General features: G+C 42.8%; 1 protein-coding gene across 2 annotated transcripts in view; it reads right to left on the bottom strand.

Moving 5' to 3' along the window:
• Positions 1 to 19,241, bottom strand: part of Frmpd3 (FERM and PDZ domain containing 3) — a 145,083-nt gene that overhangs the window by 34,241 nt on the left and 91,601 nt on the right. For both annotated transcript variants that reach the window (XM_033760362.1, XM_010611831.3), the window contains 4 exons: positions 16,310 to 16,414; positions 11,940 to 12,047; positions 9,064 to 9,195; positions 6,448 to 6,567 (listed from right to left, as the gene is read on the bottom strand). In XM_033760362.1, the coding sequence (XP_033616253.1) occupies positions 6,448 to 6,567; positions 9,064 to 9,195; positions 11,940 to 12,047; positions 16,310 to 16,414 (465 nt within the window). The remainder of the gene's footprint in view (positions 1 to 6,447; positions 6,568 to 9,063; positions 9,196 to 11,939; positions 12,048 to 16,309; positions 16,415 to 19,241) is intronic.

Raw genomic sequence — 19,241 nt, 5'->3', positions numbered from 1 at the left:
AAAAAAAAAAAAAGATAGAAAGAAAGAAAAAAAGAAATACTTTGTCAATGATCACTATATACAAAATCCAGTGGAATCTACCAAGTAAAAAACAATAAACCAAGTTAGGCGTGGTGGCGCACGCCTGTAATCCCAGCACTCGGGAGGCTGAGGCAGGAGGATTGCTGTGAGTTCGAGACCAGCCTGGACTACATAGTGAGTTCCAGGGCAGTCTCAACTACATAGTGAGACCCTGTCTCAAAAAACCAAAACAACAACAACAACAACAACAACAAACCAAAAGAATTACTAGAAGTAATAAGTGAGTATAGTAAGATTGCAGAAAATAAAATGAATATACAAAAACCAATTGCATTTCTATATGCTAGCAACAAACAAATGGAAATTGAAATTAAAAATCAAAATTGTTAGCTGGCCCAGTGGCACAGGCTTGTAATCCTTGCACTCTGGGAGGCTGAGGCAGGAGGATTACAAGTTTGAGTCCATTCTGGGCAACTTTAGTGACTTAGTGAGATCCTGTCTCAAAATTAAACAATAATAAATGGTCTGGGAATATAGCTCAGTGCAAAGGTCCTGGGTTCAATTCCCAGTACCACCACCATCACCACCATCAAAACAACAACAACGAAAGTCCCATTTATTTTTATTTTATTTTGTTTTTTGAGACAGGGTCTCACTATGTAGTTGACACTGACCTGGAACTCACTATGTAGCCCAGGCTGGTCTCAAACTCACAGCGTTCTCCTGCCTCAGCCTCCCGAGTGCTGGGATTAGAGGAGTGAGCCACCATGCCTGGCTAAAAATCCCATTTTTTTTTTGGCATCAAAAATATGAAATAATGGTTCTCAGTGGTTCTGCTGCCTGCCTCGCAAGCACAGGGTCCCGAATTTGATCCCTAGTACAAAAAAAGAAATAATATTTGAAATCTCACAAAATATGTGAAAGACTTGTATATCAAAAACTATAAAATGCCACTGGGAAAAATTAAAGGAGACTTCAGTCAATGTAGAAATACTGTATTCATGATCTGGAGGACTCAGTAGTGTTAAGATGTCAGTTCTCTCCAAACTGATCTATAGATTCACCACAATCCAAATGCAAATCACACCAGATTTATCTATCTATCTATCTATCTATTTGTGGGGATTGAAACCAGGGCCTTGGCACTGAGCTATTATACCCCACCCCATTTTTTTTGTTTGTTTGTTTTTTGGAGACTAAGTTGTATAGGCTGGGCTTGAATTTGTGATCCTTCTGCCTCAGCCTCCCACAGTGCTGGGATTACACAGGCCTGTACCATCAGATCCAGCTCACATCAGATTTTTAGTAGAAATTGACAAACTGATTCTAAAATTGGCACAAAAATACAAAGGACCTAGATGAGATAAAACAACTTTTGAAAGGAAGAACAAAATTGGATGACACATACTTCTTAATTTCAAGACTTATTGTAAAGTTACAGTAACCAAAAGACTATGATGTTGATGTTGGTAGAAGGATAGATAAGTAGATCAATAGAACAGATGGAAAATTTAGAAATAGAAATAGATCACATGTATGTGGGCAACGGATGTGTGTGTGTGTGTGTGTGTGTGTGTGGAGGGGGTACGGGGGACTGAACCCAGGGCCTTTGCACTGAATTACATCCCCAGGTTTTAATTTGGAGACAGGGTTTTACTAAAGTTGCTAAGTTGCCCAGGCTGGGCTTGAATTTGTGATTCTCCTGCCTCAGCCTCCCAGAGTGCTAGGATTGTAAGCACCACCATATCCAGCCTGGACAATTGACTTTTGACAAAGATACAAAGGCAATTCAATGGAAAAAGGAAGGTCTTTCAACAAATGGTAAATGGCACTGGAATAAAGGTCTATTAATATGTTAGTACACAGACACACGCACTTTGATGAATATCTTGCACCACTTACTAAAATCAAAATACATCATAGGCCTAAATGTAAAACCTAAAATTATAGAAATTCTGGGGAACAAAATAAGATCCTTGTGACCTTGAGTTAGAAAAGGATTTTTTAAAGATATGGTATCAAAAGCACTGTCTATAAAAGAACAAATTAACAAACTGGACTTCATCAAAATTCAAACAATTGCTCTGTGGAAGACACTGTTTATAGGCTGAAAAGACAAGCCACAGCCTGGGAAAATAATTACAAATTACATATCCAACAAATGACTTGTTTCCAGAATGCATAAAGAACTCTGAAAACTCAATAATAAGAAAACAAACAACCCAATAAAAAAGCAGGCAAGTGATTTAAACAGATATTTCACCAAAGAAGATGTACAACAGGAAGTGAATACATGAAAATTTGTTCAACATCATTAGTCATTAGTGAAATGAAAATGGAATCCATAATGCTACTATACACTGTCAGAATGACTAGAGTAAAGAATACATACTAGTAACACTAAGTATTGTCAAGAATGTGGAGAAACTGGAACTCTCACACATTACTGGTGGGAATGTAAGATGGTATAACCACTTCACAAAAACAGTATTGAATTTTTTTTTTTTTTTTTTTTTTTTGGTACCAGGGATTGAACCCGGGTCCTTGCGCTTGCAAGGCAGGTGGTAGAACCACTGAGCTAAATTCCCGGCCATCTTTTTTTTTTTTTTAAAGAAAGATAGATCTAGCATACGATCAAACCATTCCATTAGGAGGTATTTACCCAAGAGGAAAGAAATATATGTCCATACAAAGGCTGTACATGAATGTTCATAGAAGCTTTATTTGTAATAACCAACATCTGGAAACACCTCAAATGTCCATCAATAGGTGTAATAAATCCTAGAGCATCCATACCATGGAATACTACTTGACAATAAAACCAAATTAACAATAAATACATGCAAAATCATGGATGGATCTCAAAATGATTATACTGAGCAAAATAAGCCAGACCAAAATAAGTATATGTACCATATAAGTCAATTTATGTTAACTCTAGAAAGTGAAAACTAAGCTATAGTGATAGAAAGCAGATTACTAGATGTCTAGTGCTTGAGAAGATGCATTACCAGGGGGCCTGAGGAAAGGTTTGAGAATACTGGATATGTTCAATATTTGGATTGTGGTGATAGCTTCATGTATGTAAAAATGTATACTGTTCATTTTATTTTATTATTTATTTATTTATTTATTTTGGGGGGGGTACCAGGGATCGAACTCGGGTCCCTGCGCTTGCAAGGCAAGTGGTAGAATCACTAAGCTAAATCCCCGGCCCTATACTGTTCATTTTAAATGCACATAGTTTAATGTGTGTTTATTAGACTTCAGTAAAACTGTTAAATATAGAAAAGAAGGGGCTACTGATGCAGCTGAGTAGCACATTGCCTGCCTGGCAAGCAGGAGGTCCATAAAAAAAAAAAAAAAAAAAAAAGGATATAGCTAAAGTCCATATGTCCACATTACCATAATGGGAGGAAAAAGAGTAGGTGTGGTCTTGTCATCAAATGCCAAAATATTAGAACTGAAAAAGCAAAAACAGGAACAAAAAACAAAACAAAACAAGCTGGGCATGGTGGTGGCGCATGCCTGTAATCCCAGCACTAGGGAAGCTGAGGCAGGAGGATCGCTGAGTTCGAGAACAGCCTGGGCTACATAGTGAGTTCCAGGTCAGTCTCAACTACATAGTGAGACCCTGTCTCAAAAAAAAAAAAAAACAAAAACAAAATATTAGAGCTGAGGCAAACCATAGAAACTTGAATGAAGAAATTTGAGAGCAAAAGAAATGAGAACTAAACTTCAGAAATTCATAGAGCAACCACACAATTCATTGACTGTTAATGTAGGGACAGGGACAACTCCAGGTAGGAAAAAGACAGGGTGAAGGCCTCATTGAGCTTTATTAAAAATTAGTAAGGCAGTTTTGACTTGTAGCCAGACTCCAGCAATTATAAGCATAAAGGCAGCTAGACTCTGAGGAATTAGACAAAGGCAGCTAAACTCAAGTGATTAGGAAGACAAAGATTCAAGACTGGGAAGTTCCCTGTTAGCTCAATTAACCTAAGAATCACAAATTTACCCCTTTCTTTATCCTTAGCCCCCAACCAATAATTTTACCCTCTCCAAAGGACAGGGAAAGGTCTTGTGGCCAGAAGAAATCCAAGGTTAGGAGGAAAGACAAGCCAGGGAGCCAATCAGATTCCAGGAGCCTCGGTAGGTCGAGGATCTCAGTAAAAGGAGCTGCACCGGAGAGATCACTAGCAATTCATTTTCAAATTCTCCCTACTCCTCGGGAGTAGCTGTCTGCCATCTCTCTCCTTCTCCTTCGCCATCTTCTTTTATTTTAAACCACTCCTCTAGTTCTTCACCGATGCTAGGTTTAGGATCACCAGGAGCTGCGTGTTCCAGCAGAGCATGGCATGATGTTGCAGAACAGTGGCTTGCTGTCCACCCCTGACAGTGTGGCACAGCGTGGCATGGTGTACAACCCTGCCTGGACATTACCCTAGAAGGCTGGTAAAGAAACTTGGGCCAAGGGGACCAGGGATGTAGCTCAGTGGCACTGTGCCTGGCTACCTAGTGCAAGGTCCTGAGTTCAATTTCTGGTACGAAAAAAGGAAGACATTGGATTTGGGCTGGGGATGTACTTGATAGTGCCACTCCTGCCTGGTTTCCTCCTGAATCTGATTCCTGGTACCGGGGGCGGGGGGGAAGAAAAGAAAAGAAAGAAACTTGAGCTGAGAAATGTTTTTTTTTTTTTTTGGACCTGGGATCGAACTCGGGTCCTTGCAGGCGGTAGAACCACTGAACTAAATCCCGGCCTGAAGTGTTTCTGACATTTTAAACTGTTTGAAAGGACAGTCATGATGTCTCACAGCACATTCCTAGGGTCACCATCAGAGATAGATGAAGTTTGAGGGTTTTTTTCCTCCTTAAGTGCTGTGTGTATGTCTTGTGGGCACCTAAAACTGCATATATCTCCAAATGAACTCATCTCAAACCTATTCCACTGCCTTTATTCCCTAATTTGAGGAATGATGTCACCTCTACCAGACACTCATCAAGTCAAAGCATATCAATTCTACTTTTTAGGTCTCTCTGAATACCGCTCTACCTCTCCCTTACAGCCTGGATTGTGACTCTCATCATTTCTCCTGTGGATAACTGTCATAGTTCCCTAGCTAGTGTGCTTCCTTGGCATGGTGTGCTCTTTTGAAATTGCTCCTTTGACCAGAACATTCTCCTTTTGTCATTCCTAGGTCCCCACCCTCCAGAATTTCTTTACTTTGGCTGCACATTAGCATTACATGAGGAATTAAGGAATTACCAATGCTTGGGCCCCCCTCCCATAGATTTTGATTTAATCAGCCGTTGGTGGGGTGGATAAAAGTTTCCAAAGCTTCTCAGGTAATTTTAATGTGCAGCTAGGGTGTCTTAAAGCCAGTGTCTTAAAGCAGTGATTTTCAAAGTTGTTTGGGTAACAGAATCTCAGGGAGGGCTTGTTAAAATAGATCACTGGGCTCCACCTCCAGAGTTTCTGATTCAGTAGGACTGGGTTGGGCCCAAGAATTTGCATTTCTGCAAGTTCCTAGCTGATGTTGATGCTACCAGTTCAGTGACCAGACTTTCACAACCACTGCCCAGCCTCCACAACAATGCCTGTGCTTGCCATGGCCTACCAAACCCTTTAACATCTGCTTCCTGTCTCTCCAACTTCATTTAATACTGCTCCTTATACCACATCCTGTGCTGCAGTTATAATAAATTAGTATAAATTAGTCACAGTTCTCTCATGTCACGCTGCTTCACGCCTTTGTAAATGCCGAGGCCCCTTGCTTAGAATGTCTCCTCTGTCTCTCTACACAGCAGACTTCCACTTATCTTCTGTAGCTAAAAGTCAGCACGTATGCCTTCGTTTGTGGAGCTGTCATCGTCTTTCTTCCACGCAGAGTTGGCAAACTGCTTCCTGGGTGCCCTCATCGACACTGAACCCTGCTACCAGCCTATTTAATTATGCACATAGAAGCTCTGATGAAACAGGACAGTTCTTTCTTTTTACCTCTGACTGCCAGGACCTAGTGCAGGGCCTGGTCCAGAGGAAGTGCTCAGTAAAAATGTCTGGATGAAGTGAATTTGGAATCAAACCCTTACTAGAGCTAGGTATTAGAAATTGAGGCTCTTCTGAAACTGAAGTGGGCTTGTTAAACTCTGGGCTCCTGTGAAGGTTCCAGGATTACTGAGGTTATATGTTCCTGAAAACTCATGAGTTCTGTGTGGATGAAGAGAACTTTGAGCCACAGCCAGCCCAGGTCACCAGGCCAGCCAATTTGGCCATGGATTACAATGGTAGTAGAAAAAGAAAGGGCCTTCAGAGCTACCTGGACGTTGGAAAAACTTACATAGAGACTTCATTGTGATGGCAGAATAGCCTGCTTGCTTGTTTGTCCACTGGTCTGTCTGTCTGTGTATCCCCAAGCCAGACTCTACCTGGATGTATAGGTACTCGAAAGCAGCAGGATCCCGACGCAGCAGCTCCACGGGGTCTTTGGGAAAGAAGCTTATTCGGAAGAGGCATTTCATTCCATGATAGTGTGTCCGCTGTACCACCTGAGTCACAGGGACGAGACATGTGGGAGAGACATCTAGAATCAATGGCTTGGGATTGTGGTAGTCAGTTTGGTAGGTCCTTAAAGTGGGGTTTGGGGTAGCGTTGGGCTGTTGCTTCCCATTCTGTCTCCCACCTGGCAGATTCATATTCAGCAATGCCCTCTTACACAAGGTTGCACTTTCCCTGGTTTCAGTTACCGACAACCACCCTTGACCTTAAACTATTTAAATAGAAAACTTCAGAAATAAACAATTTGTGAGTTTTATTTTTATTTTTGGTTTTTTGGTTTTTTTGAGACAGGGTCTCACTATGTAGTTGAGACTGCCCTGGAACTCACTATGTAGCCCAGGCTGGTCTCGAACTCACAGCAATCCTCCTGCCTCAGCCTCCCGAATGCTGGGATTATAGGCATGCACCACCACGCCCGGCAATTTGTGATTTTTAAGTAGCTTTTACCATAGACTATTTTTGTAGTTGTGCTATTTTATTACTGTTAATTTCTTACTTTTCCTAACATCAATTAAACTTTATCATAGGTATTAACTTATATGATTAAACAGTGTATGTAGGGTCCAGTACTGTCTGAAGTTTCAGGTATTCATTGTGGGTCTTGGAATGTATCCCCTGTGGGTAAGAGGGGAGACTACTGTACCTTAGTGTAAAGTGACGTGGAGCCAGGTCTGCCCTTTTGACTCAAAGTGATGTACAGTGGACACTCAAGTTCTGACTGGCTAACATATGAACAACTTGGGTTAATTAGGTTAAGGGAAGATTTACCTGCCTCTTGTTATCTATACTGTGCACGCAGGTAAGCATCCAGATCTCAGCTATATTGAGTTACAACCAACTTGAGTTACAATCAGCCTTTGAGAACCAATCGAGTTCATAAATAAAGGGTCCACTGTATTTTAAAATCGCATATACAGGATATGACCTGTATCAATAAGTGGGTCCAAGTGCCACGACACTGATGAGGAAGTAAGGACTCCTGAGAATGTTTTAGGCTCTTTTTGCTGTGGGGCTCAGGCCTATAGTTTGCAAAGGGGCTCAGCACAGTAAGTTGCTAATTAAGGGCCAGATCTAATGAACAACTTACTGTGGGTTTCAAGAATGAAAACTCCAGAGAGAGAGAGAGAGAGAGAGAGAGAGAGAGAGAGAGAGAGAGAGAGAGAGAGAGAATAAAAACTCCATTTCAAGGTACAGACAAATGCAAGTTGGCAATATAGTGGTAAGCACTGAAGTTGGAAATGTGCACTAGAATCTGTTATACTATATTCCTTCTACATATGTGTATGTTTGAGATTTTGTATAATAAAAAGTTTTAAATTCCATTTGGAACAAGGGGCCAACTGGATGCTTGGGGCCTGCAGAGGAGTGGGACACTTAAGCTGCCCTCCAAGCAGGATCTTCTTAACTTTTCCTTTGCTACCTGTGAGCTGGATTCCATATGACTGACAGATGAATTTGAAGACACTTTCCAAAATTCCTTTCATTTTTTTGTGTGTCTGATTTTGTTTTTGAGACAGGGTCTCACTGTATAGTTCAGGCTGGCCTTGAACTCACTATGTAGTCCAGGCTGGCCTCCAGCTCATGCTGACTCTCCTACCTCAGCCTCCCAAGTACTGGGATTACAGGCCTGAACACCATGCCTGGCTCAATTTTAGTTTTTATTTGGCTTCCATGTAGGCTCTGAAAATGTATTTCCTCCCAGCTGTCCCTCTTCAACTCTTCCCACCCTACCTGGGAATACTGACCTGCCCTGTTTGCCTTTCTGGTATTTCTTGGTGCTTTCCCTTGGGGAAATGCCACCCAGCAGTCCTGTCTTTTCCCAGCCTTTTCTCACATGTCATCCCAGGTACTATGCTATGAATCACCATCCTGTACTCTTTTCACTAAGACACCAAGACTATTGGTCTTCATGCTTGTTAGGTAAAAAGAGCCAAAAACCAGGACCAGACCAGGATCATAACAAGACTTTATTATGGGGAGGATCTCTAGCCTATCTCTGAATGAAGGAGAGAAAGCAACATGGCAGAAGAGGGAACTTCTTTTATAGGAGCTGGGGTCGGGTCGAGTGATGTACCAGTAAGGGATTGGAGGAGTCTGTGACATCACTAGTTGCTAAGGGGGTAGTAAGCATCAGGTTACTCTTTGGCAGCAAGAGGGGCATTTTGGGAAGAAGGTGGTCCTTTTGGTGGAAGAAGCCATATTCTAAATGGGAAGCAGGGCATTATGGGAAGGAGAAGGTTGCTGTTTTATATAGCAGCCATCTCAAGGCAAGAAAAATCTAACAATGCTCTCCTTAGGTTACAAAGGGTATATAGTCAAAGGCCCTCTGGAGTTGGGTAGTAACAGCCTCAGGTAAGAAATGTGCCTTCTGGGAGCTACCTGAGCATATCATCATGAATTTTCCAGATAGAAAATGTCTTGGATTCTCTTCTCTAGTATAGGTCACATGCAAATCTATCCAAAGTCAGGATAAAGGAGTTACTTACATAAGCCAAGGGTTGTTTGTCCTGGAGAAGCAGGAACTTGTGATTCTGTTCTGGCCCAGCATACTCAAGGACAAGAGCAAAGTGCTCAATGTACCTTAGGGAGAGACGGTCCTGTAGTGTCACCATCACATCCTATGAAAGAAAAAGAGCCTTGAAGGGTGATCTGTTCTGCTCTCAGCTGTTTTAAGGACCAAACACGTGGGGGGGTGGTGTCAAAAACAAAGCACAACCGTCCTGTGGAGCAGGCTGAAACACTAGCCTTTATGGTGGCCCAGACTTTGTGTTCCAAGATGAATAAGGGAGCCAAGAGTGCTGCCTACAGGTCTGGGCCCTGGGGAACACCAAAGGTACAGAGGTAAAAGAAAGCTGTGTCTCTCCCTCCTTCCTCCCAGTCAACAAATTATTTCCTGGTTGCCAAGTTCAGTGTTCGTTCTTTCCCCATCTTCTCTCCTAAGTCACAATGTCCACTCTGATTTGTTTGTCAACTCTTTACTTAGGAATTAACAAAAGCAAAAGTTACATCTATATGATCAGATATATACTATTTCTAGATTCATAATCCAAATCAAATGACTTGAGTTACTCATAAAATGTTCATTTTTGACTGCAGCTGGTTTTTATAGACTATCAATTTAGCAACTTGAAAAATGTGTCCATGCAGAGGAATTATGTCACGTGTCTGGTGTAGTCATAAATCTGACTGCTTCTGGGCTCTGTCTGCTCTGCTGCCCTACTTTTAATACTAGGGCGTCTGGAAACATATTGGTGGGGGCCGGCCAAATGTCAGTTTTGAGACTTCTGCTATTTATTTGCTGTGACTTTGGCATATTCTCTGTATTCCAGTGTGCATGTTCATGGAGTCGGCATCTCCCAGCCCCCCAAAGCTGGAAAGAAGCAGGCATGGGAATAGAAAGCTCTCTGACAGTCAGAGCTGCCAAACAAGTCCCTCAGTGCACACTGAAAGATATTTAGCCATTCAGATGGGAGCCTGGAAATTGATGGGTACTTGAGAGGATCTCTTTGTGTTATCCAAGTTGTCACAGAGCTGCTGGCCAGTGTTGCTAGAGCTCTGGCAGGGACAGATGAAGTTTTCTTTGCAGTTCAGCTGCATTGGGATTGTGAATGGCCAAGCAGATGATTGCCAACTGGTGTTACAAGTGTAATAGCCCCTGTGCCAGGCTGTCAATTCATCCATGTACCTCTGTGGGACAAATGGCTTGGCAACCTGTCAAAGCTCCAATAAATAACCAGTGTACCCTTCCTGAAGTCAGAGTGACATCATCAGTGAGAGGAACACTGCTGTTCTGCAGAGCTGAGGCTAGATGGATGCCATGAGCACGATGATGACAGGAGGTAGGAAAATGTTTGGAGGAGCATTCCAAGGGGCAAGGGACGGTGGCACACGTTCCACTGTGGAGACAGACTCTACAGTGGGCCCATAACCCATGAACAAATACTAAGGGATATTTCAACACAGAGAAATAGCCACATCTGGAGGAGGGACATTTGGATCCCCTCTGGGTAGCCTGGTTTTATTTCAAAGTCCCCTCCCATAGCCTGAGAACGTCAGTGGCCAATCCTATGGCTCCCTAAGGAGTGCACTTGGGTCCTAGGTTCTCTTGGAAACCCACCTAGGCCTCAGGTTCCCAAAGAAACTCTTAGTTCAATTCCACGAGGAATGAAATCGTTATGTGCTGCATGCGTGTACTAATAGAAAATTAAAGAAAAAAAGAAACTTGGTTCAATCAACATGGTTTAGGCACACTGTACTGCAACCAAATGCTACTGGAACTCCGGACAGAGCAATTCTTCATTATTCAGGGATGGTCTCACCTCCGCCAGAACACTCAGCATCTCTGATATTGAGATACTAAATAAAAGCTGGTAGCACAACAAATCATTTGGATGATCCAATACACCCTCAGACAATTGCAAAATTTCTCGGGGAGGGTGTAGTACCAACCCTTGTAGAAAACCACTGGGAAGGCCCATTCTGAGCACCGGATAAATCCTCTTTGCAACAGTTTCCTGGCCCAGGGTTTTCTTATGTATAGGATTCTCTTGTCCCCAGCGTGGCAACCTCAGGACACCTGTGGGACAAGGTAGGTTTCTCGGGTAGGTGCGGTAGTTGCCCAACAGTTTGGGGAGCATCAGTTGTATTAAAATACTCATTCTTGGGTTCACATTCTTTTTCTGAAGAGAGTCCAGAAAACATAAGAGCAGATATTTCTGTCCCAGAGCACAGTGAACCTAGAGCTAAATTATATCATTGCCTCTACTCCTCAGGACTACGGAGAATCACTAGGACTTTTTGACACCTGGCTGAGTCGTTAAGAATCACAATTCAGTACTGTAATTGCTCTGAATGGGAAAAGAATGCTAAAGGGGCTGTGGCTGGACTTTTCAAATCTTGGTTCAGTGCACATAACCTGGTTTTTATTTAAAAAGGAAGGGAAGGCTAAGCTAATCTCAAGAGAGTGCATTTGTTTATTTCTCTTTTTCTGTCATTTGTTTATTGCTGTGTATAAACTTGCATAGGTGTTATTGTATTAATATAAATCACCTTTGCTTTATAACTAACTGGCTTAACGATCTTCAGACTTCTTAGTTCCTAAGAGTCCCGATGATGCTGTGTAATGTGCACATAAAGCAACTGATAAGCAGACATACATCCAGGTGCCCACATGTGCATACACATATTTTTGCAATTACTAGCACACAGTTGAACATGCAAATTTCCACACCCAGCCTCATCTGAGGCATTTCTAAATGAAGTATGAGGAGTTCAAAGGCCACCTTGCTTTGGCAGTGAGCAGCCACGTGCATTCTCAGAGGAACATGGGACCAAAAGCTGACCTAGGTGAAACTGTATGTACCTTAACAGTGGTCCGGCCATCAAAAGTGAATGACTTGATCTGCCCATTTTCTAAGAAAACCTTCAGGACGTTGGGGATGAGGAGGAGGGCTTCCTTCTTCATCATTTTCTGTGAACAGGCAGGGAAAGGAGAGGGATCATTTAGAAGGAGGCGGGAAGCCACAGGATGGTGTGGCAAGGAAGAGAGAAGGTGAAGGAGACAGGGAGCCAAAGGGATGGGACGACAGAGACAGGAGAAAGCAGATCAATAATAGTGTTTTGTGGAGATCAAAACCAAATTGCCCAAGAAGACACTGGGCCATATCAAAAGTCAACCCTTCATTTGACATCATAGTGCACTTACACTCTACTGTGGTTCAAAGTGCCACAGCTTCGAGCTATGCTTGGGCTATAAGAACAGCCTGAAGTGTCCATGAAAGGTCCCTTTTGAGCCCACCTCACTCACCTCAGCCTCTCTCCTGATACTTCCCTTTTCATCAGACCCTGTACAAGCTGAAGCCACTTCTCTGTCTGCCTCTGCTCTTCCATTCTCTCTGCTTCATGGTATTCTAGTCCTTCCTTCCTTCCTTCCTTCCTTCCTTCCTTCCTTCCTTCCTTCCTTCCTTCTGTATTGGGGATTGAACCCAGGGCCTTCATATTGGGTTGCATTCCCATCCCTTTCTTAATTTTTCATTTTGAGATGGGGTCTCTCTAAGTCACTAACTTGTCCAGGCTGGGCTGGAACTTGGGATCCTCCTGCCTCAGCCAACCAGTAGTCTGGGATTATAGGCATGTGTCTCCATGCTCAGCTTCCTGGCCCTTTCAGTTCTAGCCCATGCCTTCCTCTCTGGAGTCATGTCTTACCATTTCTAGTACCTTTGCCTCTTTCATGCCTTGTCTCTGACAATTCTTCATTGTTCAAGGACTGTCTCATTCCCTGGAGGATACTCAGCATATCTGACCCTGAGACACTAAATGCTGGTAGCATGACAAATTATCGGGATGATCCAAAGCACCCTGAAATATTTCCAAAAGCTCCTGGAGTTGGCAGCACTGATCCTGATTGAAAACCACTGGCAAGGTCCATTTCTGAAAACCTGCTAACTGCTTAGCCTAAGTTTTTCTGGCCGAGGCAAGGGGGTTCTTTCTTACACAGTGGCACATTTTAATTTCTCAGTAAAAACTCATTGAGTAAAGGCCATTCCTTCTGCCTTCCCCTTTCCCTTCTTGTCAAACTTCTGTTCACCTTTTAAAGCTCAGCTCAAATATATATTCTGTACAGCCTTGGTTCAGTATCATCACGTACTTAGGGCCTGGTTTTCCCATGTGTTCATATAGCAATTTATACACACCTTTCTCAGTACTGTCATTTTTTTTTGGTAATGGGGACTGAACTGGGGACGTTGAGCTTGCAAGGCAGGTAGATGAACCACTCAGCTAAATCCCCAACCCCAATACTGTCATATTTTTGAGGAATAGTTTTTGTCCCCAAACTGTAAACTCAGAGCTCAACTACCAGGTCTATGAATCTTTGTGGTCCCAACAATAAACAGTTTTTGGCACACAGTTGCCCAATAAGTAGCTGCTCAAAGAATGAGCAGTAGGTGCTTAGTATGTGGGTACTTGAATGATTAGACTCATGAGAAGGCTGCAACCATTTCTCTGGGCTAACATTGTCAGTTCTTGCTTTTTTTTTTGGTTTTTGACACAGGGTCTCACTATGTAGTTGAGACTGACTTGGAACTCACTGTGTAGCCCAGGCTGGTCTCGAACTCACAGCAATCCACCTGCCTCAGCCTCCCAAGTACTGGGATTACAGGAGTGCACCACCACACCCGGCCTAACATTATCAGTTCTACAGGAACTCATAGGCTGCACAGAAGCTAAGATTCCTGAACTCAGTGGACATTTATTGAACCACTACTTTACACTCAGAACTATGCTAAACCCCCGGAGGATTATAAAAAAATAGAGGACTTGTGTCCAGTCTTACAGCAATCTGTTATAGTGTATACACACAGACACACAGACACACACACACACAGTGAAATCAGAACAAACCAACAGGCATAAAATGGTTAAGGTTTTCAAGGTAAGGTGCTTCAGATTTTGATTTTGAAGGAGACTGTGGATGTGGATTATTGGAGAAGCCAAAAGAGAACAGTCCAGATCTAGTGACCATCATAGACAAAGCATTTAAGTAGAAACAAGCAAATCCTCTTTAATTGGAATGTGGCTAGCAGAGGTGGGGAGCTTGGGATCAAGTTTGCCTGGGGTCAAGGCAAGGTGGGAAGTGATGGGATATCAAGATGGAATAGTGTGGCTCCCTTGTCACTAATGAGAGGCCACATTCCTGCCAAGCCCAGAGGACTGGATCCCCCGGCTAATGACGCTCAGCAGTGGCAGTTTTTATTTAGCACACTGGGTTGGACTCGGATAATTACTTAATTGATTTTGCTTCAAAATAGAGTTGGCAAGGAGCACCCACAGGATTTATTTTTGCTCCTGTTGCCTAATAAAGCTTTGGAACATGAGGGGAGAGAGATGAGAGAATAGCTTGGAGTCACCTGGACCTAGACTCTCCCATGTCCCAAAAGGCTACTATGGTTCACACTGGTGGCAGTGGTGGATGGGGTACTGCTGTGACATCAGGTAATTTCCTGAGCACGGTGAGTTGGAAGACTGATGTGTGTCCTTTCCCAGACTGGAGCCTTGAGCAATGCTTGTTGATTTGCCAGGAGTGAGAAGTAATTTAGGATGGGTTCTGACTACTCTGAGGCATTTGGATTCAGGCTGGATTATAGTAGGGGCATGATTGTGTCTGTGGCCTAGTTTCGAGGTATGGAGAAGACAGTCATGGTGGAGGAAGGAGAGAGTGGAAGGAAGAGGAAGAGAAGGAAAAAACAAGGAGAGCAAGAAGGGAAGGGAGAGGAGGGGAGGGAATTGTTCACTGGGTGTCCTGGCCTTGGTTGATTACTCTGTAATGTTGAATTGGGACAGGCTATACCTATCCACACTTTGCAAATTCAAGCCATATGTCTCCAGGGCTTTCAAGGGTTTAAGATACAAATGTCCACTTGGTGACTTGGACCTCAAGATCTGCTTCACTCTCGTCTTTAGAGGCTTCATCCTGCTCCCGCTCCACTATCCGCACCAATCTTTGCTTCTCTTCACCATTTTCTTTGAGGATTTATGGAACTTCCAGTCACAAATTATTCGGCCAGGTTGCCAGTGGGGTCCTGTAGCCCTCTAGGCCTTCCAGCTTTCATTGTACAGAGATGGAGGGCTTGGGCTGGTTTGGGGGCCGAGATGGAAATGGAGACGGGAGATGCCTGTGTCCTCTATCCCTTCTTCTGAGTGGCTCTGACTCAAAGAACTATAGAAGTGCTTGATATCCTGCTGATTTCCCTGCTTATTTCTGGTCTACTGTCTTCTCTCAGCAACTGCAACTGTGCCTCTGTACATAAATGCTAAGGCCTCTGACAGCCCATCCCACTACTGTCTACAAAAAGCACGAGTGCCTGCTAGCTCCAGCTATCCCTGTCCCATTGGACTATCACGAACTTTCACAGATTCCTGGGGGACTTTGGGCCAGAATCCATCATTGCTGAATACACTTTTCTGCTTTCCACCCACCTCTTCGCATCGTCACATCTGGAGCAGACAGCTCACTGAATGTAAGCAAGAAAGAGCATGGGCTGGTCAGAAGCCCTCTCCCACCCAACTGGCAGCTACATAGCATGGGCTGTCAGACACTACCTCCCTAAGATGACACCACTCAGCAGTGGATATTCTATTGTCTCAATGTGAACCATGTGTCCCTACAACACCAGAAAGGTATCCAGAAAGTGGCAGGAAACAAGCATTTATTTTGCACCCCTTGTGGTGCCTAAGGTGCCCAGCAGGTACCTAATAAAAAAAAATTGGAGTCTTAAGGAGAGTCTGTGTCATTTCCCCTAGGCAGCTTTGCCCATCACCAGTCTTCTACAGTCAAGGTGTGGAGTCGCAGGGCCACTTAAATGTGAAGAGCGCTCAATTTAACCAGCCGTTAGTTCTGTGGATCTTCAGAAAACCATTACTTCCTTCCTGCTTCTATCAAGTAGCCAAAAGATATTTATGGAGCACTTGCCTTAAGTGTAAGCTATAGTGCTATGGACAGAAATTTCTCTAAGCACCAAGAGGATCCTGCATGAATCAATACATGTTTCTTCTCCCCGCAATGCCCAGGGCCCGCTCCTCTCTACTCAGTACCCCCTCACTCACTGTACTGAAATTCCTCCTACTCCAACCCTTTCAAAACCCCATCCACTGCAAGGGGCTCCAGAGCAATGTCTTGACAGCCAACCTGATTCTGGCCGAGGGCTGAAGAGAGGGGGCTGAGCATGTACTTACTGTGTCTGTCTCTCCAACTGCTACCTGCTCAGAAAATCGAACCTTCACAGGATTGGACCTCAGCTTGGCCTTCTTTGCAGCACTAATGAAGGCAGATTTAGGAGACTGGAAAAAGAACAGAGAGCTGGTGAGTTCTCTATCTCTGGGGGGAAATCTAGCCTTTGTCACATCAGAGTTAAGACGTCCCAGTACAGGTGTACTTTGCCTTACTTATCAAGGAATAAGCAAATAAATATTAATTACTTACTAGGGGCAAGAAAATGTGCAGAGTATGTCCCTATATGACTGGTGTATTCTGAAAATGTGGGCATGAATCAAATGTGGGTAAATTGAATCCCATTATGAATACTCCCTATCTAGGGAGTTTGCAAAAATTCTTTAGTAATAACATACATTGAATTTTTATTTATTTGGCTTTCTTAGTAGGAGTTATACCTAATGGTGAATTCTATTACATTTGAGTATAAGTATCCCAAAAGATTTATACAAATAATGTCATTCATCTCACAGATATGCCCTACCCCTGGAAGGAGGCTCATAACAAATATTTCTCGATGTGGGGGAAAGGAGATCTAATACTCTGAAATGACTCATCCAGTTTCTACACTATTTGGGAGGAGAGATATGAGAGATTTAAGCCAGTTCTCCTGGCTTTCTACCTCTGGGCTCTGTACCACTTTGTTTATCTAGTTCTATAAGAAATGCCCAAAGAATTAGGTAGGCCCTGTAGTTTTTGAAAACTCACCCCAAAATTCAGCAGGAAGTATAATTAGCAAACGCTAGAAACTACATCCAAATCTCTGTATCCACAGGTTCTGCACCCTCAGATTCAACCAACTGCAGATCAACTATATTTTAAAGAAATTTGGATCCTTACTGAACATGTACAGGCCTCTTTCTTGTCTTTATTCCCTAAACAATATAAAATAACAATCATTTACATAGCATTTACATTACATTAGGTATTATAAATAATGATTTAAAGTACATGGAAAGATGTGGGTAGGGTACATTCAAATACTATGCCACTTTATACAAAGACTTGCATATTTGTGGATTTGGGCATCCATGGGGAGCCTGGAGCCAATCTTCCCTGGATATGAAGGGAGGGACTCTTTAGATTCAGGTCCTTGCTGAGCTCCTGACAGCTTGGAGCCAGGGAACGCAGAAGTCATACTGAGGTTGGGGGGCATCCTCATGTCTGGGGGGTGTTATTTTTTCATTTGACAAATTTATGGAGGGCGTCCTATGTGCCAAGCACTGCTCTGGTTGATGAAAAATACAGCAGTGAACAAGACAGACAGAAGATCCTGACCTCGTGTAGCATTCATTCTAGCAGGGACAGACAGACAATAAACACTTCTTCCCTTTTGCTCTTTTAGCTACCCAAGGTCAAGCATGGTTTCAAGATGTCAAATGGAAAATTCCACATAAACAATTCATACATTTTGAAAAAATTTTATTACAGCACAGTTATAATTACTCTATTTCATTATTAGTTATTATTGTTAACTTCTTACTATGCCTGATTTATAACTTTATTCTAAATGTGTATGTATAGGAAAAAAAAACACAGCATATGTAGGTATGCTTAGGGCTCAGTACTATTTGTTGTTTCAGGTATCAACTATAGGTCCTGGAACATATTCCCTGCAGACAAAGGAGAACTACTGTATAAAGAAAAGTAAAGCAGGGTAAGAGAGCACACAAGAGAATGAGTAAATAAAGATGGGAGTGGTGGAGGTGTTATCTTACCAATTTGGAAACCTATAATCCATTGTTACTAACTAGAGTCACCCTGCAGTGCAATATATCTCAAACACTTATTCCTCCTACCTAACTGAACTTTGCATTTTTCAACAGCACCTCCCTATTCCTTCCGCTTGCCCCAGCCTCTGGCAAACACCATTCTACTCTGCATCTGTGAGTTTGATGTTTTTAGATTTCACATATAAGTGAGATTATCTTTCTGCACCTGGCTTATTCCCCCTGCTGAACCAGTGATTGAACTCAGGACCTTGCACTTGTCAGGCAGGCATGGTGCTGCTGAGCTGCAGGTGTGGTGCCACTGAACTACATCCCTGGCCTTGTGTTTTTGTTGTTGTTGTTTTTAGAGACAGGGTATTGCTATTTAGTTCAGGCTGGTCTTGAACTGAAAATGTAGCCCAGGCTGGCCTTGAACTTGCAGTGAGCCTCCTGTCTCAGTCTCCTGAGTGCTGTGATTACAGGCATGAGCCCCTACACCTATTATTTTACATAGAATAATGTCTTCCAGGTCATCCAAGTTGCTGCAACAAAAGAGTTTCCTCTTATTGGGGAGAGGTACTGGGAATGGAATCCAGGCTCTTCACGCTGAGTTACCTCATCAGCCCTTTTTAAATTTTATTTTTAATTTTGAGACAAGTTTTTGCTAAGTCATTAAGCTTCTCAGGCTAAAGTTGGACCTAGGATCCCCCCGCCTCAGTCTCTGAGAGTGTTGGGATTACAAGTGCATGACCAGCTAGAATCTCATTTTTTAAAGATTGAATAGTATTCAATTGCGTGTATGTACCATATTTTATTTACTCATTTATTTGTTGAACACCTAGGTTGAGCCCATGTCTTAAATGTATACATCTCTTTGATGTACTAATTTCATTGGATGTACACACATAAGTGAGACAAAATGATCAGGGAAGGTCCTCTCTGAGGAGATGCCATTGGGGGGCGGCACTGGGGATTGAACTCAGAACTTTGTGTTTATCAGGCATGTGTGGCACCACTGAGCTTACATCACCAGCCCATGAGATGCCATTTTAAAATTAAATTTAATTTTTTTGTAGTACTGGGGATTGAACATAGGCCCTGGAACGTGTTAGCAAGTGTAGTACCACTGAGCTACATCCCTAGCACTTTTTACTTTTTATTTTGAGACAGGGTCTCAGTAAGTTGC

This window comes from Fukomys damarensis, unplaced genomic scaffold, assembly GCF_012274545.1.
Source record: "Fukomys damarensis isolate Sample0158 unplaced genomic scaffold, DMR_v1.0_HiC HiC_scaffold_39, whole genome shotgun sequence".
In the NCBI taxonomy this organism is placed as follows: Eukaryota; Metazoa; Chordata; class Mammalia; order Rodentia; family Bathyergidae; genus Fukomys; species Fukomys damarensis.
Note: the sequence above shows the minus strand (reverse complement) of the source record. Positions and strands in the feature narration are given on the sequence as shown.